The sequence below is a fragment of the Erpetoichthys calabaricus genome, chromosome 14 (genome assembly GCF_900747795.2).
Source record: "Erpetoichthys calabaricus chromosome 14, fErpCal1.3, whole genome shotgun sequence".
Taxonomy (NCBI): Eukaryota; Metazoa; Chordata; class Cladistia; order Polypteriformes; family Polypteridae; genus Erpetoichthys; species Erpetoichthys calabaricus.
In genome coordinates, this window is record NC_041407.2 from 83,637,829 (window position 1) to 83,665,323 (window position 27,495).

The 27,495-nt window shown below is 42.4% G+C and overlaps 1 protein-coding gene across 2 annotated transcripts in view; it reads right to left on the minus strand.

Moving 5' to 3' along the window:
- Positions 1-27,495, minus strand: part of nkain1 (sodium/potassium transporting ATPase interacting 1) — a 451,861-nt gene that overhangs the window by 96,629 nt on the left and 327,737 nt on the right. For both annotated transcript variants that reach the window (XM_051919007.1, XM_051919008.1), the window contains exon 4: positions 1,566-1,763. In XM_051919007.1, coding sequence (XP_051774967.1) covers positions 1,566-1,763 — 198 coding nt within the window. The remainder of the gene's footprint in view (positions 1-1,565; positions 1,764-27,495) is intronic.

The window sequence follows — 27,495 nt, forward strand, 5'->3', positions numbered from 1 at the left end:
ATAATAGGGTTGGAACCACTTCCGGGTCAGGGAATATAAAAGGACGATGGGAAATCCCAGATGCTGAGCTGAGCTGGGTGGAAGGGTGGCAACGCGTCTGGGAGTGAGGAGGATTATTGTTATTGATTAGTGATTGTTTATTGTGTATTTATTTGAATATTGTGGAGAAGAGGAGTGCTTTGTGCACGTTTTGTCTAAATAAATATAATATTTGGACATTTACCTGGTGTCTGACGTGTGGTCTGAGGGTTCATGGGGACCCTAAATCTGTCACAGTATGTATATATATATACTGCTCAAAAAATTAAAGGAACACTTTTTAATGAGAGTATAGCATCAAGTCAAGGAAACTTCTGGGCTACTGATCTGGTCAGTTAAGTAGCAGAGGGGATGTTAATCAGTTTCAGCTGCTTTGGTATTAATGAAACTAACAACAGGTGCACTAGAGGGGCAACAATGAGACGACCCCCAAAACAGGAATGGTTTAACAGGTGGAGGCCTCTGACATTTTTCCCCTCCTCATCTTTTCTGACTGTTTTTTCCCTAGTTTTGTATTTGGCTACAGTCACTGTCACTACTGGTAGCATGAGGCGATACCTGGACCCTTCAGAGGTTGCACAGGTAGTCCAACTTCTCCAGGATGGCACATCAATACGTGCCATTGCCAGAAGGTTTGCGGTGTCTCCCAGCACAGTCTCAAGGGCATGGAGGACATTCCAAGAGACAGGCAGGTACTCTAGGATAGCTGGACAGGGCCGTAAAAGGTCCTTAACTTAGCAGCAGGACCAGTATCTGCTCCTTTGGGCAAGAAGGTATAGGATGAACACTGCCAGAGCCCTACAAAATGACCTCCAGCAGGCCACTAGTGTGAATGTCTCTGAGCAAACTATCAGAAACAGGCTTCATGAGGGTGGCCTGAGGACCAGATGTCCTCTAGTGGGCCCTGTGCTTACTGCCTGGCACGTTGGAGCTTGATTGGCATTTGCCATAGAATACCAGAATTGGCAGGTCCACTACTGGTGCCCTGTGCTTTCCACAGATGAGAGCAGGTTCACCCTGAGCACATGTGACAGATTTGAATGGGTCTGGAGAAGCCATGGAGAATGTTATACTGCCTGTAACATCGTTCATCATGACCGGTTTGGTGGTGGGTCAGTGATGGTCTGGGGAGGCATATCCATGGAGGGTCGCATAGACCTCTACAGGCTAGACAATGGCACTTTGACTGCCATTAGGTATCAGGATGAAATCCTTGGACCCATTGTCAGACCCTATGCTTAGTGATGCCCTAGTCCAGATCTGGGAGGAGATCCTCCAGGACACCATTCGTCGTCTCATTAGGAGAATGCCCTCCTGGGATGTTCACTACAGTCTCCAAGAGAATGGTGTAATTAGAAAAAATTTTGGTGAGCAGCAGTTCTGGAGTTGGAAACACCTTATTAATGAAGGAGCTCACAGGAGAACTGCCACTCTTCCAAACTAACAGACACAAAAAACATCTCTTTACAACTGTCCCCCAATGGGCTGCTTCTAACATTATCGTAAAAAGCTTTGCTTGGACTTACAGCCAGGAAGACTTGCAGGGCGCTACTGACCACCTCGATGTACTGATAGTCAAGGAGGCAGCCGGAAACAGTGATCACGTGATGGTCTTCAAGCGCCAGAGCTGAATTCACGATGGGGGTGACCTGACATCCTGGCCCATTCTCCATCCACCAGGATCGGTGCAGAGAGGTGTTGAACGTCATTGGAAAATCGCGGTCCTGTAGGAGGGGAGAGCAACAAGCAAGTCAGTGTCTGCTCAGGGCTTTGTCAAAGATGCAAAGAGATTCTTAAATAAGACAGGCAAGGTAAGATTAATATATTATTAAATGCATATCTTATTTTAACACATCAGTTTCTAGATGAATACATTGAAAAAACATTTTACACTTACTCCATGGCCTTCCCTACCTCTGCTCGGAATTGCAAGGACTTGACTGAATTCTGTTACTTGACTGAGATGTAATGTTACAAGTTACGTGGAACTGCTTTAAGTTAACGTCACTAAGAGCAGATCAATGAAGAGACTTTTCTTGGTGTGGCCTCATGACACGCTGGCCTTTACTAAAATGAATGCTAAACAAGTTGTTCCTCTCTGCCTTACGTAAAGCGCTTTATAGACACAATGTCTTCTTCTTTACTTCACAAGACATTCTGGTACAGAATGTCATACCAGAAACAATTCAAATCAACGCTGGTGGAAAATAAGCAAATGCTACATCACTCCTGAGACAGCACAGTCAAAAAAATGGATAAAGGATATGGAGAGGTGCCTTTCCATGTAAATGATGGAGTGTCCATTTTTTTTAGTACAACTTCTTTTCCTTGATGATGCTTCTGCAAAGGGACTGCTGTCTCGTGGATCCAGCTGCTGGTTATTATCTGTGTTGAGTTTGCATGTTTTACCCATGACTGTGTGGTTTTCAGCTCACATCCCCACAGGTGTGTGTGTGTTTGGTGACATTAAATTAGCCCCCGTGACAAGGAGTGTGAGTGTGAGTGGTCCCTATGATGGACTGTCGCCCTGTCCAGGGTTTACTCCTGCCTTGTGCTGGATGTTATGGCCCACCGTAACACTGAATTGGATTAAGCAGGCTTGAGAATGTTATGTTATTGAATATTACGTTTCTATTTGCCTCACCTTGTTGAAAAAAATGACACAACTCCTCAGAGATCACATCAAATTGTAACACTCTTGCTTTTTTTGGGGTAGTAATCTATCCATGTATCCATCCTCCTTCTAACCCACTTATCCAGTTGAGGGGCAAAATGCCCAATTCTCTTAAATTTAGCATATCAAGAGATTGTTTTTTAGGCACTTTGGTGCAGGAAGTTTCAAACTGAAAAAAATAATTGGAATTTCAATGTCTGCCAATTCTTTGTAGTAAAAAATAAATGATTTTATAAAACATGAAAGAACGTTTGAGCTCCATGATTAAAAAAACTCCAAATACTTTCAGTACCCGTATGCCAATCTGTCCATTCTTCTACGTTCACTGCTACCACTGTACTTATCATATAGTCAGGTTATAAATTTATATTAAGTTTACTCTCCTTTCATCAGCTAGAACCCTTGGGAGGATATTAAGAAATAAAAAAACGCCCTATAAGGAAGAGGAAAAAAGGCCCATGAAGAATCCTTATAAAATAAAGATTATTTTTCATATTCATCAAAAAGAAAACCAATATGAAAAAAGGCAAAATAAGGGCAAAAAGCATTAGCCCTAAAAAGACAATACCAACCAAACAATAAACCAAAAGCAAAATCCAAAAATTCAATACACCAGAAAATGCAATCCAATACTTGCTAATCAGAGCTTCACTCCATGAACTTCACTGACTGAGTCACAGGGACTCACTCTCAGGCCAGAAATATAAAGGCTGAGAGCGGTCCCTCAGCAGTGATGTCATGGCGGCCCCAACTCTTTGGGCTCCACCGACAGGAAGTGAGGAATATATCCTTTAAACCCATATACCCGAAACATAAAACTTAGAAATCAAACAAATATAATATACATAACAAAAAATAAACAAATCAAACAAATATACTATACATAACAAAAAATAAACATAACAATATTAACAAAAAAAACAATAAACACATGAAAAAATAAAAAAAGGAAAATAAGCATAAGCAAGGGAGCAAACCCTGGGTGGAGCATAACAGCAGCATGTCACCATTGTCCGACTGTCATGGGACAAAAAGAAAACATGTTGCTGTTATAACAAAAAACTATAGCAGAACACAATAGAATACTAGGGAATTTATCAAAATAAATTAGAGCAGAGCTCCGAGACTATGATGTTCATGGATGACATTGTGATCTGTAGTGAGAGTTTACGGCAGGCTGAAGTGAACCTGGAGAGAGGTGGAGATATGCACTGGACAGAATGGGAATGAAAGACGAAGTACAAGTGCGTAAATGAGAGGGAAGGTGGTGGAAGGGTAGACAAATATAAATACTTGGGTTCAGTAGTCCAAATCAATGGAGAGTGCGGCAGAGAGGTGAAGAAGAGAGTGCAAGCAGGGTGGACTGGGTGGAGAAGAGTGATAGGAGAGATTTGTGATGGAACAGGAACTGCAAGAGTGAAAAGGAAGGTTTATAAAATGGTAGTGAGACCAGCTATGTTGTATGGTTTGGAGACAGTGGTACTGACAAAAAGACAGGAGGCAGAGCTGGAAGTGGCAGAGTTAAAGATGCTACAATTTTCGCTTGGAGTAACAAAGATACAGTATACAGGATTAGAAATGAGTATATTAGAGACAACACAGGTATGCCAGTTTGGTGATCAAGTGAGAGAGGCTAGACTGAGATGGTTTGGGCACATGCAGAGGAGAGGTGAGGGGCACATCGGGAAAAGAATGCTGAGAATGGAACCACCAGGCAAGAAGTTAAAGAGGAAGGCCAAAGAGGAGGTTTACGGATATGGTAAGGGAGGACATGAGGGCAGTCGGTGTGGCATAAAATGATATAAAAGACATTGATAGCTGTGGCAACCCCTAAATGGGAGCAGCCGAAAGAAGAAGAAGAAGAAAAAGAAGAAATGGCTTCATTTCAAACAAAGTCTTTTCCTTCGACTTTTTGTTCAGAACTGTGTGCCAGTGGCTAAATACTGCACCTGTGACTGTAACCCCCTGATCAAGTCATTTAGCCCACCTAGGCCCCAGTTCTTGAAATACAGAAAATGGGGCCACATTGTATTGATGTATGGTGTTGGACAAAGAAGCCTGTATTAGAAAGGTACTTGTGCAATAAATCAGTGGGGTGTCCCAGTTCTATAGGTCGGGTTCTTTTAATGCCCTTTAAACATTGACCACCACATTACAGATCAAGACCCAAATCTGGCAGCGTACGATCGACCCATTTTAAAGATACCTTTACTATCATTTGCATTTAATCAGTCTTGATTTCACAATAAATTGCTATGGTGAGCTGTCGTCGTTTACCGGGTACCTCTCCTAGAACTGAAAGAACCGACTTTCTAATGCAAGCCCACTCGCTGTCTCTCTGCCAGCCTGTACAAACTTTACCAGTGGGCTCTTCATCTAACTAGTCGACGGAGTCTGCACAGTCAGGACAGTGAGGTCGGTAATCTAGAGAGCCCATGAAAATGCCACAAAGTATTGGGCGCCATGCCAAACCTATAAACTCCAAATCCACCATAATCAATGGCTGTTCAGTGGTCTACATATAGGGATCTAGCATGGTTCAGCATGTCAGCTGAGATGGCATGGGGGGAGCTGACAGTTTCTTAAGATGGGTCCAGGCTCAGCCCGTTGATGAATGTGTCTTTGTGCAGAGGTCCATTGTTGGTGATCTACAAAACTTTACAGAAACCCCACTGTCCAAATTGGGGGTCCAAATTAGGTACGACTCATCTTGGGTTATAGCTGTCCTGATGCCAGCTCTTTCTGGATGTCTTGTCATGGCACATCATAATAGATTGTACTATAATTTGCCTTCTGCGGTGAGTTGGCACCTACCCAGGATTGGTTCCCTGCCTTGTGCCCTGTGTTGGCTGGGATTGGCTCCAGCAGACCCCCGTGACCCTGTGTTCGGATTCAGCGGGTTGGAAAATGGATGGATGGATAATTTGCCTTCCCCACAACTCTGTACACGGTGCATGCCCATTCCTATTCTTTGCCACAAGCAAAATTCTGTACAATAAATGAAGGAATACAAGGTGGACCTGTTTAATTTATTTGGAAAGAGGAGCCACAGGGCAGACAGGGAATATTAACCTATTAGGCGGCCCAAAGTAAGCCTGGAGCAGTGCGAGACAGACAGATGGAAGGCGCTCACTTAATTAAAGGTCCCTCTAGAGGCACGACTGGGTATGACATATGGGTCTCTTCTGTCTCTCCTGCATTTCAGCCTTTCATGAAGTTTCCTTTACAGAGATGTGATTGAACTGCAGCTTATAATGACATCATTCAGCTCAAGACAAGAGCCAAACCTGGTTGACTTGCACGAGCAAGAAGTAGATGTTTGTTTTGTTTGAAACTCAAACAGAGCCATTTCACAAGATTTGTGGTACATTTTAGGTCTAGTGACATCTTTAGAGGCTTTGATAGGAGGAGGTGGTCCTTGAGACAGCCCCCCACACCAAGACAAATGGCTATTAGGCTTAAAGTCAGGGAAAACTTACATAAAGGAACTAATTTCCACAAGATCCTCCCGATGGTTTTGCATCAGCATAATGCAGTGCCAAGCGTGATTTAAAATGAATCATTTGCATAAGTAACGCCATGTTGAGAAATACCCACCCTCTCCACTGTGTGTCCCGTTCTGCCAGTGTGAGACAACAAGTTAGAAAAGGTGCACATGGCAACAAACACATTTTCATACACAGGCTGTAGCTCAAAGTCCTTTTGACACGCAGATACTGCACCCTGTTTCAGGTTTACGTGACTGAAGTCACCAGGCATATCCTAGCGGTTCAGTCATCCACTCAGTTCCTATCACTATCTATGTCAACATGTGAAGACCAATTCAAATTGTCACCTCTGTCGCTTCCTTCAGCTAATGGGTCACTTTCAGTTTGTTCTAAAACTGGCTTTACTGTTTTTCGTTTATGTGCCATTGTGTATTTTGGTTGAATGCTCCGCCCAACTCATGAATACTGATGAGTTTCCATAGAGTGTCAAAAATATTGATTTTTTTCTGACAATTACTTGTTTTCATCTTTAACACACATTTGTTACAGGTGATAGAATGCACTGAGCATTTATCATTCACTAACTCTTTCTAGTTTGAAAGTTTGACTTGCAAATGAGACACACGATCCTCGTGCTTTTGATTCGTGAACTGAGTCATTACCCGAGAATGAGTCACACAAACTTGTTCACTTTAAACCGAGAACGAATCACACAACCTTCTTCATTTGATTTGTGAACTAAGTTATTACCCGAGAACGAGTCACACAATTCTTATTCACTTAAGATTCTGTAACGTAGTCTCTTAATTTAATTATGCATTTTCATGATATTATCATGCTTTGTGCTTTCAAAGAGGTCAATGTTATATGATATGAATTACCACCATGTTTAACATATGAAATATAAATTATAATTAAATAACTATCTGTTGATTCATTCAAGGGACAATCCCCCCCCCCCCTCCACCCCGCACAGGTGTTATTATTTTTTATGGGCAAATCAATCGAATCGAATCAATTAGTCGGTAGTTTGAAAGAATCAAATCAGTAAAGTGAATCAAAGCACCCCTCACAATGACCTCGACTTCTGCCTCTTGTCATTTGAAAATCATTTTTGCTTAGAGCAGGGGTTTCCAGCTCAGGTCCTGGAGGGCCGCAGTGGCTGCAGGTTTTCAGTCCGACCATCTTCTTAAATACTGATCAGTTTTTACTGCTAATTAACTTGTTTTGCCTTTGTTGTAATTGACGTGACCCAGGCCCCTTAGTTGTTTCTTTTTCCTTAATTAGCAGCCAAACAAAAATGAGACAAAAAAAACAAGCCGCCACATGACCAGCTCACCTGTGCTTTTCACACAATATCTGAAAATAAAGAAAGGTGAAGGTCTCAGAAAGGCTGATCTCTCAGGTCACCAAAACATTTTGACAATGTTCTTAGAAAAAACAGAAAAATCAAGAGTTTTGAATTCCTAGTACTTCTGGGCTGCAAGGGAAGCATGACTCCTCAGGTCCTTTCACAGCTCCCCCTGGCAGCACCCACGGTACCCAACAGGGCTGAGCAACCAAACTCCAAGTCCCAGGATGCCCTGCAGGAATCCGGGGCACCGCTATACTCCAGGGGAGCTGCCATCTAGCGTTTTGGGGGAGTCAGTGTCCACATGTAGCTGCCTTCCCCCATCCTTCCATTTTAGGGGCATCCCGGCTAGGCTGAGCTGCTGGCCATCTCTCACAAGGGAAAAGAAGTTAATTAGTAATGTAAACTGGTGCCTGATTGAGAAGATGGTTAGAATGAATACCTGCAGTCACCGCGACCCTCCACCCCTGGTTTAGAAGAAGCATCCTTTGCTTGAAACATTTATTCTACTCTCGTTTTCTCTCCATCCCATCCCCTGGTCAGATACTTCACTCTTGTCTTTACGTGTGTGTCAGTGTGTACTCAAGCACAATCCCTACACTGTCATTATGATGATGAAACTTGGGAGGGTGGGCTGGGGAAGCTTCTCACCCCTCTGTATCCTTAGGGGAAATCTCCTCCATTTATTCAAAGCAAGGGAGGAAATCAAAGTGTGAATGACAATGGTGAGACAATGGGGGGAGTTTGGGTTGCCAGATGGGATTTTCATACCAGTTTACAGGCCTTTAATGTACAAATGATACAAATACTTAAGGTTTGGGTGGAAAACACAAAACACACAGTGGCGTTTCATATGCCTCAAACAATTGGACTAGAAAGAGCCATTGAGCCCACTTATATGGTCCAAAACAACAAAAGTGGACACAACCGCAAACGAGATTAAGATACATACAGAGAAAACATGGGCTTTACAAGGCTGATTTGAGGGGGATTTGAGCGGCCCCAACTGTAAATGTTTGTTTTTTGATGCTGTGTGATTTTTTTTCTTTTCTTTTATTTTTTTATAGCTTTTGAGGTGACTGTCAGACATCTGTGAAGTACGGCAGGCCCAACGGCCCCTCCTTGATTATTTATATGAAGTGCTTTACACGGCTTCACGGTATTTCGAAGTGGAACTAAAATTCAATTAGTGGGTTTATTTTTACTTTTTTTTTTTTTTTCCATTTTCAGAAGGAATTCAACTATTTCAAATGAGTGCTCAAATGAAGAGCGGCGACAGTCGCCTAGCAGCCCCCCGGGGAGAAGATGCAAACATCTCTAGGCAATCCAGTTAATTTAACGCTTTCTGCTTTGATTTAAGTTACTCGCTTTGTCAGGTGTAGTTACTACACCTCCAGACTGCGGGTAGGAATGGCGCGTTGCCTCAAGTGTCGCCACTCAAATACAAAACATTCCCCCGGGAGCAGCGCCGAGCACACGTCTGGCAGAGCAGAGTTAAAAAAAATGAAAGCTCTTGGCATCCTTTGGGTAGGGGAGGCTGGCGGGCGTCGTCTTTGACGTTCACTCAGGATTGTGTGTTTAATGTGGGGAAGAGTAATATTCCACAAGCCGGTAAATTCACAAACACAAAAACAAATTAGGAAATACATCTTCATGAGCAAAGGGCGATGAATAATTGATGATCTGGCTTCTTTCATTATTTATCACAGCGATTTCCCAACTTCTTACTCACCGACACTATGCACCTCAGCCTTAAAATTGTTCTTGAGTCACCCGGCCTATTCATTTCAGCTATTTTCTTTATTATTAAATTCATAGTAATTGGCATTAGTTTAGACAAACAAGGAAAATCATTGGAAAATGGGGGGGGGTCTGGGGGGTTATGTTCTTGTATTTTCACTGTTTTTCTTTAAGACTTCCATAAACACTGAATATAATTAAAAGGTGTGATAAATACCCGCCGCTAACAATAAACATTACCTCTGATGTCTGCAAAGGGGGGCCACAATGAAGCTGTAGGGCAGGGTGAAGTCCCAACGGGAGACTAAATAAAGGAATACGCACTCCCACAAAAATATATTTTTAAATTTTACTTACACTATGGAGTTATGGCAGAGAAAAATTTTAATTTCATGTTTTCATGCTGTTTTGTCTTGGTAGAGAAACATATTACTCTACTTTCCCCTTTTGTATTATTAATATGTAGCCTTTGTCAGAATGCCTCAAATCTCACAGATTTACCACTGTTTATAAAGCTTTACAGTATGTAACGTCTCCCCACCTTCCCTTCTACATCTATAACCTCAGGTAATTAGGTGTAGTAAAAGACAAGCAGGAGTTAAGTTACAATTTAAACAATGTATTATCGATAAAAACATGAATGCTTCTCACTAATGTAACACTAATATTACAAAATGACACCTTTTATTGGCTAACTAAAAAGATTACAATATGCAAGCTTTCGAGGCAACTCAGGCCCCTTCTTCACTCTGACACATAATCTATTCTCTTTTGGACAAGATTGCTACTTGCAACAAATGGGGACTGCAATGGGCTGTCGGTTTGCACCTCACTATGCAAACCTATTTATGGCAAAATTGGAGGAAGATTTCATGTCAATGTGCATCGTAAAACCAATGTTGTATCTCCGTTAAATAGATGAGATCTTCATAATCTGGACTGCCACTGAGAAGGACCTCCTCCATTTTCATAATGAATAGAACTCTTTTCACCCCAACATAAAGCTGAAGCTGAATTACTCAAAAACAAAAGTCATCTTCCTTGACACCATCGTTCAAATGAAAGACAACACCCTTGTAACTTCTGTTTTTCACAAACCGACAGACAGACGGACCTACCTGAAAAGTGATAGCTTCCACCCCAAGCATATAAGGCGCTCCATTATTTTCAGCCAAGCAATACGGTACAATCGTATTTACTCGGACCCGACAGACCGGGAAAAACAACTGCAGGAGCTCAGATAAGATTTCATCAGACAAGGTTACACCCCCAAAACAACAGACACCCAAATAAGAAGAGCTACTGCCATACCCAGAGACAACCTTCTGGAGTATTAAAACAAAGACAACAAGAACCGCATCCCCCTTGTTGTCACCTACAACCCACATCTTGAAACACTTCGAAAAATTATAAAAGAACTTCAGCCAATACTAAACAATGATCAAACACTGAAAAATGTATTTCCTGAACCTCCCCTCCTGGCATACAGACAACCACCAAACCTTCAACAACTAATTGTCCGAAGCTCCCTAAGTGAACCAAAAGAAAATGGCACATCTCCATGCCTACGGAAAAGATGCAAAACATGTGCCCACATCTATGATACAGACCGTATAGTTATACCACACTGCCGACTTGAACATCACATCAAGGGATCATTTTCCTGCAGATCATCTAATGTAGTCTACCTAATTTTCTGCATGAAATGTCCTGACACTGCACTCGATGTGGGAGAAACTGGACAAACACTCCGCCAGAGAATGAACTTACACAGGTTCCACATTAAACATGGCAACACAGATGTTCCTGTAGCGGCCCACTTCAACAGCCATGGACACTGTGAGAGGAACTTTAAAGTCACAGTGCTTATGGGCAACTTCAAAACACAGCAAGAGAGAAAAGAATGGGAAGTTAAACTCATGCTAAAATTTAATACATTACAACATGGACTTAATAAAGACAAGAGTTCTATGGCCAGATATGAGGATTGTTTACATCTCTCAGAATGACAGACACCTGTCTACAGACCCACATTGTTTTGAAAAAACTCATTACAAACCCCAAAAGACTTTGTTGGACAGTTATCTTATCCAGAGATCTTGACCATATATTGTTCTTCTCTCTCTTGTTAAATTAACCATAGCCTGAATGAATCTATTAATTTTTACATTTAAAACTTCTCATTTAAAGATTTACCAATGTTGTTTCTTGTCCTAGAGTGTGTATATAAACATAAGGAACTCCAGTCTCTGTATTACATCTTGCCTGAAGAAGGGGCCTGAGTTGCCTCGAAAGCTTGCATATTGTAATCTTTCTAGTTAGCCAATAAAAGGTGTAATTTTGCTTGGCTTTTCTCTACATTCATAATAGCTAACACGGTACAACACCCTAGTACTAAGTTATAAATAAAGACATACTAAATATTGATCAACTTATATGCAAATTCACAACACATGCAGACCGGCAATAGCAAAATTTCTGATAGAATAGGCATTGATGGGGACCAACGCTGGACAACAGCAAACAATACGAAAAATGTCAATTTGTGTCACATAATCCACATGTGAAGTCGTCCAGTCACATGCTTAAAAAATCCCAACCACATGTATATGTACTAAAATACTAGCAGTGCTACCTGTCAAAGACATGTTGAAATCTAAATCATCAGTGAAGACATCAGCGCTAAAGTTCGCAGTACACCATCTATTGGAATGTAGTTTGTAATGCATGTACTGTACCTCCATGCAGGAAAACAATTTCCTCTTGGGGATTAATAAAGTATATCAAATGAAAAAATCAAAAAACCTAGTAACGTAATGCATTGTATTTGTCATTCTAACAGATGGAGCATAACAAACATTTGTAGCAATAAAATGCATTACTAGAGATGCATATGTCTCTGTCAAATGCCATTTAGTATGGGATTTATAAAAACAGTGTTAATGTGTGTAATGCGCCAATGGAGTGACAAATGCAGTGCATTTTATTACTACAAATGTTTGTGATTTGAAAACTGTTTCATTGACAAATGCAATGCACAAAATGAATTGCTACAAATGTTTGTGATGCACCATCTGTTGGACTGACAAATGCAATGCATTTTATTTCCACAAATATTTCCCATTTAAAAACTGTTGCATAGATACATGCAATGCATGAAATGAATTGCTACGAATGTTTGTGATGCGCCATCTGTTGGAGTGACAGAGACAAAGCAACCGGATGGACACACAGATCTACAAGACTTATCCTTTTATTAGGATGGATTTTTGAATAAATCACTTCTGAAAAATGTTGTCATAAACAATAATGAAACATGCTGAGATGTTCCCAAGCATCTAACTTGCAGACCCCCGCCTGCCCAACTCATCCATTGCTCAGGAGTCCAGCCCATTAACTGCTTATTCATTGTCTAACATCTGGCTTCGTGTTTATTTGGTGTTCTCCCTTTGCACATTTCTCCTTTGTGTGTTGCAGTTTAGATAAACATAGGAGTTGCGATATGTTTAGGTGAGAGACAGCACATGGACAATAGAGCTCGTACTTGAGCCCTCTGGAGCAGGGGTCCTCAGCTGGTCACTAATTAAGAAAAGGATTAAAATGAAGCCCTGCAGCCACTGGGGGCCTCCAGGACCGGAGTGGGGACCCCTGCTCTGGAGAGACCTATAAATAGCTGTCTACCTACGCTCTCCATCCAGGAGTACAAAGGTTGTCATGGCAGGCCCAAGAAGACTCCAGGCTGTAGTGGCTGCCAAGCGGGCTTCAACTGAGGACTGGAGAAAGGATCTGAATACTTCTGTGAGGAAGATATTTCAGTTTTTTATCTTTAATAAATTTGCAAAAAGGTCTAAAATCCCCTTTTCGCTTTGTCATTCTGAAGTATGGAGTGTTGCTTTGTGAGAGAAAAATGAATTTAAACAATTTTAGCACAAGGCTGCAACATAATAAAATATGCAAAAGTGAGGGGTCTGAAGTCTTTCTAAAGGGGCTGTAAATAGCTAAACACCTCAAGGCCTTCTCATTGTGCCTTTCATTGTGTGCTGGGGGGCAGATGGAAACTGAACACTAAAATCACCATTTTGTTCCCTCATATTTATAAAGTGCTGGGACCCTCACAGCTGTCAGATTTTTAAAGTTCTTTTGTTATCGTGTATTGTGAAGGATTCCTATTTACCTTAAGAATTGTATAAGAAGATGGGGAGAGGATGTTGAAACTTGTTTTTTTTCTTTCCATTTGCTGATAATTTTACTAGCAGGGCAACAGCAGACCAATAGGATCAGCACTCTGGAGTCATCGCCAATGAAAACAGCAGCAGGCTACTCAACAATGACAGTAAAATGACGTCAATTAAACTGCAGCAATGTGTGAGGAAGAAGTAACAATGTCTGAGTGACACTGTGCCTGCCATGGCTGAAAACACTTTAGGGTAGACAGAGGGAGAATAATAAGAAGTGCAAAGAGCTGAGAGACCACCAGGAGGCAACGTTGCATGCCAATCTTTCCATAAGGCAGCAGTGAACCAAGGGGCTGCAGAAGTGTGAAGCCCTCTGTTGGCACTAAAAGAGCTAATTACAACAGGCAGACGCTTGATATCAGGCGGCACAGAGGTACAGTTGCATGATTTTAGAGTTCAGGTTTTCATGTCCCAGTTACAGTGCTAAGATGGCACAATGGTTGGTGCTGCTGCTTCTCACAGTATTCTGGGTTCAAATCTCTCGCCTAACTTTCATCTGTGTGGGGTCCGCATGTTCGCGTATGGATGTCCCAGGTTCACAGTTTTCTCTCCCACATCCCCAGAATTGTGTGTGTTAGGATACCTGGGTGTCCTTGTGTGGGTGGACCTTGTGATGGACTGGTGCCCCTACTAGAGTTGGTTCCAGTCTGCCACGACAGAGGGTAGCATCTCACATTTTAGTAATGGATGGATTGATTCTTTATTGTTAAATGTCTTGTCACACAATTTAATAAAAATATAAATCTGAAGAGAGTGGTAAAGTGGTAAGGAAGTGTGAATGGTCCTCAAATGGACTGGCATCTCTTCAGCGGTGATTCTTGCCCTGTGTTATGTGTCTGCAAGGCTGCTTAAGTTCCTTTTTATGTCTTTTTGTAATTATTTATTTTTTGTTAATAGTCTTCCTGGCGTGGAGCGGTGTCAATGGTCTACCAGACAAGCAAAGGGGTGCCCCATAGATTGTTGGTGGGCCCTCTCCTCTTTTCTATATACATCTGCTTACTAAGTCCCATCATCCTGTCCCATGGCCTCTTATATCGGTGACATGCTGATGATACACAGCTGTACCTGTCAATCCCTCCGGAGGACCACTCAGTATCAGCTTGAATCTCTGCATGTCTCACTGATGGTGCAACTGGGGTGAAGAAGCACCATATCTAGCTCAACCTGGCAAAGACAGACCATCTTGTTATACTATCTCATCTATCTATTCAGCACCCCATCTCTGTTCAACTCAGCTCATTATTACTAACACCAGTCAAGTAGCTTGGAGTGGTGACCGATGACCAGCTTCACGGACCATCACTCGGTCTTGCAGTTTCACTCTCTACAACACCTTCAAGATCAGACCGTATCTGAAGAGAATGAAGCACAACTCCTGGTCCAGGCGTTGGCCTTGTCACGTCTGAAAAACTGCAACTCTCTTCTGGCAGGAGTACAAGCGTGTGTCACCGAGTCGCTGCAGATGATTCAAAATGCAACAGCACATCAGGTGTTCCACCAGCCAAGATGGGCACATGCCACACGTCTTTCAGATCACTGCATTGGCTTCCTGTAGCAACATGTATTAAGTTCAAATCCTTGATGCATGCCTACTGAGTAGTCAACGGGTCAGCACCCATATATATGGAGGCACTCCTGATGCCCTTTGTTCCTTCTTACCCACTCAAGTCTGCTGAAGAACAGTGTCTGGTAATGCCAGCTCAGTGTGGTGATTATGTTGACTTCTTTTGTAAGTCGCTTTAAGTAAGTGCCTGCTAAGCAAATAAATGCAAAGGTGTTTATGTATTAGTATTTCTATGTGTAAAATCAGTTTCTCTTATGTCTTTTGAATTTTGGAGAGGTGACATCATAACTCAGGCTATTTAAGTTGGCCGAGAAGGCTCAGGAGCAGGAGATCATTCTATTATTGTGAAGCATTTGTGAGTATTTTTTTCTATTTGGATTTTCTGTTTTTTTTTAATTATTTCTTGCCTTGTTTTCTTGGATTCTGTCTCTAGAGTATGTATTTGGGACTTTGAGTGTTGCACGTGTGCGCATAGGCGACAGCTAGAGGGCTCTGGTAACTGTAGTTATAACAGGGTATGGCGCTGTGTTCTAATACCTTTTCTCTCCTCCCTCTGCAGACCAGATGACTGACAGCTGTTACACCTCTGACGTCACTTCTGGTGTCTGTCCGCCTAGACCCGCCTCTTCCTGCTGGAAGGACATATGACTGGAAGTTAGGCCATTTTGAAACGAGTTCACTGTGGAACCGTTTTGCAATTACTGCTTGTTTTTTGATCTACTGTTTTTCAATTATACAGGGTCACAGGGTGGTGCCCCAACTCTTTATCGTGGTCTGCTTTATCTCTTACATGAGCAATTTGCCTAATATTTCTATTCACTTTATTAAGATCCATAGTTACCCTTGTTTTCACAATCCTGGGGTTGATGAGTATCTTCCCTCTTGGGGCTTTTTGATAGATTTGTGGACATCTGAAGTTTTTTTTTTTCCCAGTTCCCCATTTTTGGGACCTGCTCTAGCTGAAGTTAGCATGTAGTGGGTCCTGGCTGAGTTGAGGTGACGCTCTTCTGAGCAGGTTAGCGAGAATCCTGGCCTGCTTCTCTGCTTATTTCTGAAGGCCTCACACTCCTTTTGTCTTGTGAGGACTCCATTTCGTGGCATCCTGTGCCCAATGCTTCTGAGATATGCTCCAGTTCGAAAAAAAACCAATCTTTCCATGGCGTTTACTCCTCTTCCGTGAAGTCGTCTCTGAGATCAGGTGCTTTCACGTACAGTTCTGGGAGCTAGTCTGGAGGCCATGTCTCGTTCTGCACTCATCCATCCACCTAGTCATCAATCTAAGCAAATATTTTCTAACCTGCTTATTCAATTCAGAGCAATATGGTGCTAACATCTCGTCTGGCACCTTCAGGTTCAAATCAAGAGCCAATCCTGAGTCCAGTGCACTCGCTCACAGAACTACATGAAGCCAGTTTCAAGTTGCCCCTTAACTTATCGTGCACATTTTTGGGATGTGGGAGGAAAACCCAGGCCAACAAAGCGAGAACATGAGGGCTCCACAGAGATGGAGTCCAAACCAGGATCTGAACTGAGTATCCCAGAGCCATCAAGTAGACCATCTTGCTGTTTTTCTCCACACCCAATTACAAAAGCCAGTGCAACCATAAGTCTTCTGCCTTGCTTGCCCTTTATAAGACATAATAAAGTGACAGGCCTGTGAGAACATAACAACCTTCTGCAAGACCACCTACCACCGCCTTTACTGAGCAGTGACCCTGAGGATAAGATATCCATTGAGCACACTCAGTGAGATCACCCCCCTGGGCAGCTGTATGCTTGGGCCTGATACTGCAGACCAGTAACACTCCTTAGCTGTGCCTGATTATGTTCTCTTTCCTTTTGTCCTCGTGTGTGATCATTTATGTCTGACAGCACTTCAAACAGACAGACACCAACTTTTATTTCATAGTGCCCCTCACAGTTAACATCTGTCGGTACATGCCAGGGCATCCTCCAGTGCCATTAGGGATCACAAGTGAATGAAACGCCAACCCTCAGCTTATTAGATTGGCATTGATTGAGATGTTTAGGCCTGCCAAGGTGTGCAGACTACAGCTTTAGTCAGCAGCTCTTTCAAGCATATTTCATCAGTATGAATCATACTTTTATTAAAGTAAGTGGGCTACAGCTTCATATAGCACATACAAGAATGTGTCATCAGAGGAAAAATGTCCAGAGGAGCACCCGAACATCATCACTTGAATAAATGTGTGGTGTCACTGGGCTGTGTTTTTATTACAGTATACCAAGCAGCAGGATTCTATCGTAGCATGTCAGGCATTAGTAACCATACAAGGATGGGATGCCAGTCCATCACCGGGCACACTCACTTACTCGCACTGGGCCAGTGCAGAGCCATCGATCAAATCTAACTTGCAGATAGTAATTGAGCCGAGGTCCCAATGGCTTGAGACAATCACCGAGCCATCGTGCCACCCACATACTGCGTGTCAGGAATTCAAAAAGCTAAAGTGTCAGGAAAAGAAAAGCACATCCTGTGAATGCCCACACTCATCAAAGCTTTGCAGAGGACAGAAAAGTAAGAGATGGGAGAAAACTGCTCTACTGCAGCGCGCCGTGGCGTTCTGAGGAAAAGGAAGCAATGTGACAAAGTACGGCCAATTAGCGGGGATTCAAATGCCTCCACTGCTCAAATTAAGAGGCTTTGAAGGAGGGGATTTCAAAGAAAAATGATGAACTGCTGTAGGTTATTAAAAACTTCAAGGAGAAATACACTTCACACCAGCAGAGAAATGCGAATGTGCTTAATTTAAAGAGATTCAGGACATCAACTCATTCCAGCCGTCTAGTCATTCAGCACCATTCATTTGTACAAAATGTCCTCTCAGGTATCAGAATCAGAATCAGAAAACTTTATTAATCCCAAGGGAAATTACTTATGTTAGAACTTAACAACAGACATGGGACATGTTACACAAAGAGCGAGTATAAAGTAATCATGTAAATATAAATAGAGTATAATAAATGTAAGTATCAAACTAGAGTGTATAGTGTTACACCTTAAGTTAATACAAGGGGGCTCCGCCCCCTGCTCGCTTTGCTCGCCTACCCCCGGCATTGGGTATCCTGAAATACATTACTCGAGCTAATTCATTCTGGAGACGTGCCCGCTTTGCCCGCAGCATTTCAGACGCGCGTTGTAGGCGCCTGCGTTCATTGATTTTATCCAGGCGGGCTTGTGTTTGTATATCCGTCAGTCGAGCTCGTTCATTTTGAACCCGTGCCTGCTTTGCTTCCGCGTTCGTTTTGAACCCGTGCCTGCTTTGCTTCCGCAGTTTCAGATGCGCGTTGTAGGTGTCTGCGTTCATTGATCTTATCCAGGTGGGCTCGTGTTTGTATCGTTGAGCTGTATTGTGTTTGAATTTGGTGTAAAGCGTTCAGCGGTTTGTACAATCCCAAGCAGCACATTATTCCTAACTTCACTCCACAGTAGTGCCACTCACAATATGGCGGTGATGCCTGCGCCTTCACTCCGCAGTAGTGCCACTCACAATATGGCGGTGACGCCTGCGCCTTCCATACTATGTCGGGTTTCACTATGCTGTGTAGGCGCCTTTGCCTTTCATACTTTCCCGCGCCTTCCGTACTATCTTTGTGGACCTGTGGGGCCTCCGTAGCCTCTTCTGTTCGAATCTGGGCTGCAACGCAGAATCCTCTTTTTTGTGTGGCTGTGTCGTTAGTCGTTAGCTATGGGCGCGTTGTTGCTTCATTTCTCATTCACGTCAGTTGAGTTCTTTCGTTTTTGGGCCGTGACTCCTTCGTGCACGGTGGATACGACTTCGCTTGCGGTTTATGAGACGGGCGCTGTACACGCCTGCACAGTACGTCTCATGGTTCCATCGCTGTGTACCTACGTCCATACCATCCGGTTTACACCGTGTACCTGCGTCCATGCCATCCGGTTTACCATTCTCGGTTAGTAATATGGATTGCACATTCTGAGAACAAATACGGTTATTCTCGTGTGAAGAGAAGACAACTTATTGCACAAGAACAGATAGTATGTTGCATATTTCAAGTACAGTGATCCCTCGCTATATCGCGCTTCGCCTTTCACGGCTTCACTCTATCGCGGATTTTATATGTAAGCATATTTAAATATATATCGCGGATTTTTTGCTGGTTCGCAGATTTCTGAGGACAATGGGTCTTTTAATTTCTGGTACATGCTTCCTCAGTTGGTTTGCCCAGTTGATTTCATACAAGGGACGCTATTGGCAGATGGCTGAGAAGCTACCCAACTTACTTTCTCTCTCTCTTGCGCTGACTTTCTCTGATCCTGACGTAGGGGGTGTGAGCAGGGGGGCTGTTTGCACACCTAGACGATACGGACGCTCGTCTAAAAATGCTGAAAGATTATCTTCACGTTGCTACCTTCTGTGTGCAGCTGCTTCGTGAAGCGACATGCTGCACGGTGCTTCGCATACTTAAAAGCTCAAAGGGCACGTATTGATTTTTGACTTTGTTTTTCTCTCTCTCTCTGCTCCTGACGGAGGGGGTGTGAGCTGCTGCCTTCAACAACTTTGAACCGGCGGTGCTTCGCATACTTAAAAGCCAAACAGCCCTATTGATTTGTTTGCTTTCCTCTCTGTTTCCTTTGAAGAGGAAGATATGTTTGCATTCTTTTAATTGTGAGACAGAACTGTCATCTCTGTCTTGTCATGGAGCACAGTTTAAACTTTTGAAAAACAGACAAATGTTTGTTTGCAGTGTTTGAATAACGTTCCTGTCTCTCTACAACCTCCTGTGTTTCTGCGCAAATCTGTGACCCAAGCATGACAATATAAAAATAACCATATAAACATATGGTTTCTACTTCGCGGATTTTCTTATTTCGCAGGTGGCTCTGGAACGCAACCCCTGTGATGGAGGAGGGATTACTGTACTTGAAAAATGTACCTGGATATCCAATAAAAAAAAAGGGTAATAGCTTAAAGTATGGGTGAGTGACCAGAAAAGGAGTTATAGAGTCTGATGGCTGTGGGGAGGAAGGATTTTCTGTGACGTTCAGTGGAGCACTTGATGCTAGTCAGTCTACTGATGAAAACGCTCCTCTGTCCAACCACAACACTATGAAGTGGGTGATTAGCATTTTCAATAATAGACCAAAGCCTAGACAACATTCTCTGATCTGCCACAGTTTCCAAGCTGTCTAGTTTCTCTCCTACTACAGAGGAAGCCTTCTGAATTAGTTTGTTTAGTCTCCTGATGTCTGCCACTCTCATGCTGCTCCCCCAGCATGCCACAGTGAACAAAAAGGCACTGGCAACCACACTCTCATAGAACATCCACAACATAGTGCTGCTGACACTAAAAGATCTGAGCTTACGTATAAGAGCAGTAGATTACATGCTCCTTACAAGTAACAGTGGAACCTCATCCACTAACTGAACCAATCTTTATAAAGCACTTTAAGACCAGTGGGACATGCACTATTAGCAATCCCATGGGTGACCATCAGTCCATTCACTCATCCATTGTCTTAAGCACACATACGCTTATAACTTGTGTGTAAAACACACTATGAGAAACATAGTGGCTGTCCATCTCTCTATCAACACCTCTATTTGTATAAAGCACACGTTAATTTAAAAAGCCAGTGAGACATATGCAACACACTATTATAAATCCATCTATCCCTTCACCAGTTCAAATGTATAACTCGCTCTTCAATTTATGGGCCCACTGGATTTTACACTTTTACGCATACTGTAGATATCAAATCAATGCAACGACGTAAGGCACCTGTCCACTTCCACTCACATGACCTGTCGACTATACACGATTATGAATATAGCATATACCCATCTGTCCATCTATTGTCAGACACGTGTGAGTACAGAGAGTCTTCAGGGCTCTGTATCAAAGTGTAATACCACTCCGAAACATAAGGTGGTGCTGTCGGTAATGTCTTCTCCTCTTTTACGCTCAGAAACAAGAACATCTAGCAGGAAGAATGACATCATGTCCACCTCCAACCCAGAAGTCTCGCCTCTACCACTATGAGCACTATGTAAAATCCCACAAGGCCAGGAGCTGGCGTTCATTCCTGGATCCTCCTCTGTGTGTGCGACATCAGCATGACCAGAAGCACAGAATGAAAAAGTCACAACAATTTATTAAATGGTGTTCGTCTTAAGGTGCCCGACTCTTTATCATGTCTGTGTTCACTTTTTTACATCATCCATCCACCCATCCATCCATGCTTTTCATTCAGCTCCATACATTTGTCTATAGTGCCCACCCACTTACGGTTTAAATAAGTTATAAACTATTCTAAGGAGAGTGTGTGTCCAACTATCCATCTGTTAACCCAATTCAACTCCATGCATTCGCATGACTTCCACTTAAATGGTCAGTGATCATGAGTACAACTACTGTCCATCCATTCAGCTATCCATTCATCCATCTACCCATAAATCCATCCTTCTCATTGAATTCTGTACATCTATACATTTGTATGAAGTGCCCACCTGCTTACTAGACCAGTCAGGTATAAGCTATGCCACACTTGTGCAACTGGGAGACAACTGAAAGGCTTTAAGAATAGTACTACCGCGCCAGACCAGGGGGTGGCGAGCTGCATTAACTCTCTTTCTCAATCTTCTGCAGACCATCCACGAGAAATCTTGCTGGGTCCCGGCGCCAGTGATGACGTCACTTCTGGTTATGTCACCATGAACGACATCACTTCTACTATCGAAGACATCACTTTTGGTCACAGTGCCAATGATGACATCACTTCCGGTCCCGATGACATCACTTCCGGTCTCGGGCTTTAAAGCCGTCATCTTTTCATATTACATTCAGTTCTATTTTGGACTCAAACCTTTGAACATCACAACTAATTTCAACCCTTTTTGCAGCCAAGGCACAAGATGGCACAATATACGGATGGCTGCCTCAAACCTTTCTATGTCTGTTGTTGCTTTTGTGACAGCTATTATATGTAAAGTGCATGTCCACCCACCCATCCATCCATCAACTTCATTCATTTACAAGACTTCTAATTACAATTACTATTCATCCATCCAAGCATCCATCCTTCTCATTCCATACACTTGCACAGTTAGTTACAAGCTATTATATGTAGAATATCCATCCATCCATCAACTCATTTCATTTACAAAACTTCCACTTACAGTTATTGTCCATCCATCCATCCATCCATCCATCCATCCATCCATCCATCCATCCATCCATCATTCGCATTGCATTCCAAATATTTGTATAAAAGGCCAATCCACTTATTAGACTAGTTAGTTATAAGCTGTTATATGTGGAGTGCATGTCCATCCATCTATCCATCCATTCTTCTCATTCAGCTCCATTACCTGTTGAATCATCCAGCTATCCATCCATTCATCTATCCACCCATTAATCCATCCATCTCAATTAATTCTATACATTTGTATAAATTGCCTACCTGCTTACTAGACCACTCAGTTATAAGCTGTTATATGTAAAGTGCATGTCCACCCATCTATCCATCCATCCATCCATCCATCCACCCTTCTCATTCAGCTCCATTTAATGTTGATCCATCCATCCACCCATTAATCCATCCATCTCACTTACTTCTATACATTTGTATAAAGTGCCCGCCTGCTTACTAGACCACTCAGTTACGAGCTGTTATATGTAGAGTGCATGTCCACCCATCCATCTGTCCAATTCAAGTCATTGTTATCAGCACTTATACTGCACACGATTACAAGTACACATGATGTCCACCTGCCTTACAGTGTCCAGTCCAAGTCCTCAGCTATTTCTACTTAGTTTAGGTGGATTGCTGCTTTCTTCACAATTATAGAACATTATTATTTTCATATTTGTGCAGTGCCACCCCAAATAAATTGTGGTGGAGTGATATTTTGTATGTAAGTTGATAAATATTTTGAGTGCCTTGTAAGATAGGAGGACCAATTGTAATTTTAGTTTTTCGTTAGGCTTGGTGTACTTTAATGGCTAACTAATCAATCCTCAACCCCGCCCCCTGCCGAACGTTTAGAACTGACTGAATTAGAAAGTTATTGCAGGGATGGATGAGGCACCAAAAACCAGCTTGGGAGGGCATTCTGTGAGACATCCCTCACATAAAGCTACCGAGCTGGCAAGTGAGCTTCAGCTAAACAAATGGTATCCGATACTTGAGGGCAGGTGCAAAAAGGCGGTGTGTGCCCCCATTTTTTAGAAGTCTGGTTGTTTGGGATTGGATTTGAATCAGAGGCGATTCTGTGCCGGGACACCCTATTGGCCTAAGGATTTGGACAGCAATGTATGAAGTTGGTTACTTCACCCTTCCCTCCCTCCCTCTCTCACACTATGGCCACGAAGAGAACACAATGAAGACCACAACTTGGCAGCCATATTGCGACTGGCATGCAGCCTTATCCCGAGGAAAGCTGACTAGAAATGACAACTTAACTGGAGACATCTGAGTAACTACAAGATGTTGGGCTGTCTGAAACTACACATCTAGCATTTATCAGGTTGTGTGGTTGCCAATATTCACATGTACTTTGCTTCATTATTTTAACAATATTATCAATAATACAATCTTAAAATGTGTAACTTAACTCCTGCTTGTCTTTTAACTGTACCTAATTGCCTGAAGTTATAGTTATAATGTCCAATACCTTATAAACAGTGGTGCGTCTATGGGATTTGAGGCATTCTGATAAAGTCTACACAATGAAGAGGACAAAAGGGGAAAGTAGAGTACTGTGGGAAACAAGGTATAGTGCAGACTTTAAAAGTGAGCCAGGAGAAGCCGGCAGCAGCAGGTCGTTTTTGTTACAGCGCTTCACCCTCCACTGGATTACAAATGCAGGATAACAGGATTTAAGTTCCTGTCCTGTACCTGCTTGTTTGTGTGATTTCGTCTGGATTGGAAAATGTCTTTGTCTGGGGAACGCTCCCGACCTTTACAAATCTGGTAGGACAAAACCTTACATTTCTTTCAGGAGACTGTGCACAGGGGTTTCATTCCATTCACCCTCCTCATCTGCAGTTGTTGTACTGGACTGCGTTTGGCCTTTTGTCTGGAGTGTCAACCGCTGATTGTGTTGTGCTCAGTGTTTTGGTGTTTTTTATGTTAGTTAAATAAGTATCGGCGTTTGGGTAATTAGGATTGGGTGCACATTGTTTGTTAGTTGTTTTTTACCGCCATTATTTAATACTAGGGGGCTTTGCCCCCTGTTCGCTTTGCTTGCCTGCGCTACGTGCCAGCAACTTCACGTCTCTGTCGCTCGCGTATGTGGATTTCACTTTCACCAAACAACAAATCTTTTATTTCTCGCGAATACGCCTCTTCATTGGGAAGAAACACTACTTTTCCCTGATGGCAACACGAATTAGACGATCTACAAGTCGGAGACTTAAAGTTTAAAGCCAAACAATATCTACATACTTCTGTCATATCACCTATGTCCATATGTTCGATCTCTTTTCGCTTTTAGCTTTTCATCAATATCTCTTAGAATTTTGATTGTGTGTTTGGAATTACATTGTGACAACGTAACATATAACTGCCCGTGAGTGAATATCGTTTCTTTCTCTCTACACGAACTGTGTCTGACAATAGCATTCACACAAATGAGAAATGATTGAACCGTGTCCATGGTTGCAAATGTTTTAGATTTCCAAAGCTCTTTGCATAAAGTCTTATCTTGCGGAGCTTGAAATTTTCTCTTGCGGGATTTCATTTTCACCAAACAATAAATCTTTTAATTCTTGCAGGATAGGCCTCTTCATTGGGAAGAAACACTACTTTTTTTTCCCTGATGGCAACATGAATTAGACGATCTACAAGTCTCCGACTTAAAGTTTAAATCTGAACAATATATTCGATCTCTTTTCGCTGTTCTGTTATTTCACCGAGTAATAATTTCCATTTGTTTGCGCTAATGCGATCTTTATTATCATTTTTTTGAGGCTTTCGAATTTTCATACTTCCATTATCTGTAATCTGCTCTGCATGTGTATCGCGCCAACGTTTTTGAATTCTTTACGACATTTGTTGTCATCTACTCTTTGTCTGGCACAAAGTCTCGTCTCTCTTCCCAAGATTTTGTTATTATAATAGAGAGATATTAATTATTACTGATATCTGAGCAGTTGGTTTATGTGTTTCTGTGTGTGAATATGTGAACCGAGGCAAGGCTGGGTGGGTTCCAGGCGACTAAACAAAATAAAGAAATCAACATTTAACAATGGTGTGAATCGGAGGGCAGGTAACCTCACCCACAATCCACATTCAGTTTGTGGACAGGAGGTAGGCACAGAAGAAAACACCTTCAGGCCGCTAGGGGGCACTTGGTCACCAGAAGAGATGAAATACATTCTGGAAACTGCTGAGAGCGTTGACACTCTAAAGCCTGAGGAAGACTTGGGTGTGCACTGCCATCTGGAGGCAATAAAGGGCACTGTGGCTTGGTGGCTCTTTCGACCTCGTGTCATTCGTCTGATATTGCTGGCCAGAGCTGTCTTAGAGACTTGGTACTGCTATGTGTGAACACCTGAGGGCATCTGACTGTAGAAGTGATCCCGCAACAAAACTTAAAACCATCCCAGTGAGTTAGGAGAGAGAAATCCTCAAATGGCAGAAAGAAGGGAGGTCAGAACCTAAAATGAAGAATGGGAGGACAGAAAAGTGGTGACGTCTGTGGCAATTTGTTGAGAAAGTGGACAAGCCATGCTATGAAATAAGACAGGGATGAATACCTGTTTAGGAAAACCCAAAGATGGTTCTTATTCTTATTTGCCTTTACTAAAAGTAGACTTTGTTTAGTTTGGATTGACATCCTTGGCATGTCTCTGGAAGAGTTGACAATAGTTACACGTGTCCACTCTACCCGAGGCTGGGTTAAGTGTGTCTGAAGACAGATGAATTAGTGGAGTTACATATTTAACTAAGGGGCGGCACGATGATGCAGTGGTAGCGCTGCTGCTTTGCAGTAAGGAGACCTGGGTTAGCTTCCCGGGTCCTCCCTGTGTGGAGTTTGCATGTTCTCCCCGTGTCTGCGTGGGTTTCCTCCCACAGTCCAAAAACATGCAGATTAGGTGCATTGGCGATCCTAAATTGTCCCTAGTGTGTGCTTGGTGTGTGTGTTTGTGCGCACCCTGTGGTGGGTTGGCACCCTACGTGGGATTTGTTCCTGCCTTGTGCCCTGTGTTAGCTGGGTTTGGCTCCAGCGGACCCCTGTGACCCTGTGTTAGGATATAGCGGGTTAGATAATGACTGACTGACTGACTGACATGTTTAACCATGCAATATATAACTTGATTATTCCTGCCACGGTCATGGTCAGTACTGCGAGAAACTCAGGGTCTCGTCTTGGACAGGTATTATGGTACAACCGAGACCGTTGCTCAGGCTTAAGTTTATTGTTTCTTTATTTGGTCTTTTTGTTATTTAAATACAAATTTGTCTCTTATGTTATTATTATATTTTTGATTTTGTAGTTTGGTGTTATTTATTTATTTGTTAAGATTCTATGTAATGTTTTTTGCTATTAGTCCTGTCTCCTATATGTGGAGCCCGAGGAGGCAGGACCACCTAACAATAATGCTGGGTCACTGCCCCTAACAAGTGTTTACAGGCAAACTGAAGGTCTTACATCTACTTAGACATTGTTTTCGTTTGGTTTCCTGCATTTCACATGTGATTTTTGTTTATGGACTTTCTGACTTTGGTGCTCTACGTTTGGTTTAAGGCACTGTTTCTTAATTTGTGGATTATTAGATTTATTTGCTTTTGGCAAACTTATTTTCACTATTTTTGTAACTGCATTGCTTTTTGGCATCTTTTTATTTGAATTCTACAATAAATATTTGTTTTGTTTAGCCAGAGGTTTTTCAACATTTTATTCCTCTCTCCTTTTTGAGACTGTGAATATTTTGACATTTTTTTTGTGCATACTACAAGCCTGATTTCCATTACTGGGCCTAGGTAGGCCTGCAGCCTGCCATTTGGGGAAGGGCAATGCTGCCCGGGGTGAGGCCCAATCCAGGTACCCGGACCTGGCCTTTCAGTGTGGGTATTGGGCTTGCTCCATTTTTTTGTGCTTCATTTGGCAAGAGAATACATAAACAGGGAGAAAGATCCACTTATACACACACTCACTACTAGCTCAGACTGTGCCAGTTTACTTTAGAAACATTAAAAATTTTTTGACAAGAATAAGACGTTCAGCTCCACAAAGCTTGCCAATCCTATTCCCTTAATTCCTCTAATGCAGCATCAAATCAAGTACTGAAGGTCCCTAAAGTCCTACTGTCTACCACGCTACTTGGTTACATATCCCATGTGTCTATGGTTCTGAGTGTGATGAAAAACTTCCTAATGTTTGTGTGAAATTTACTCTTAACAAGTTTCTAAC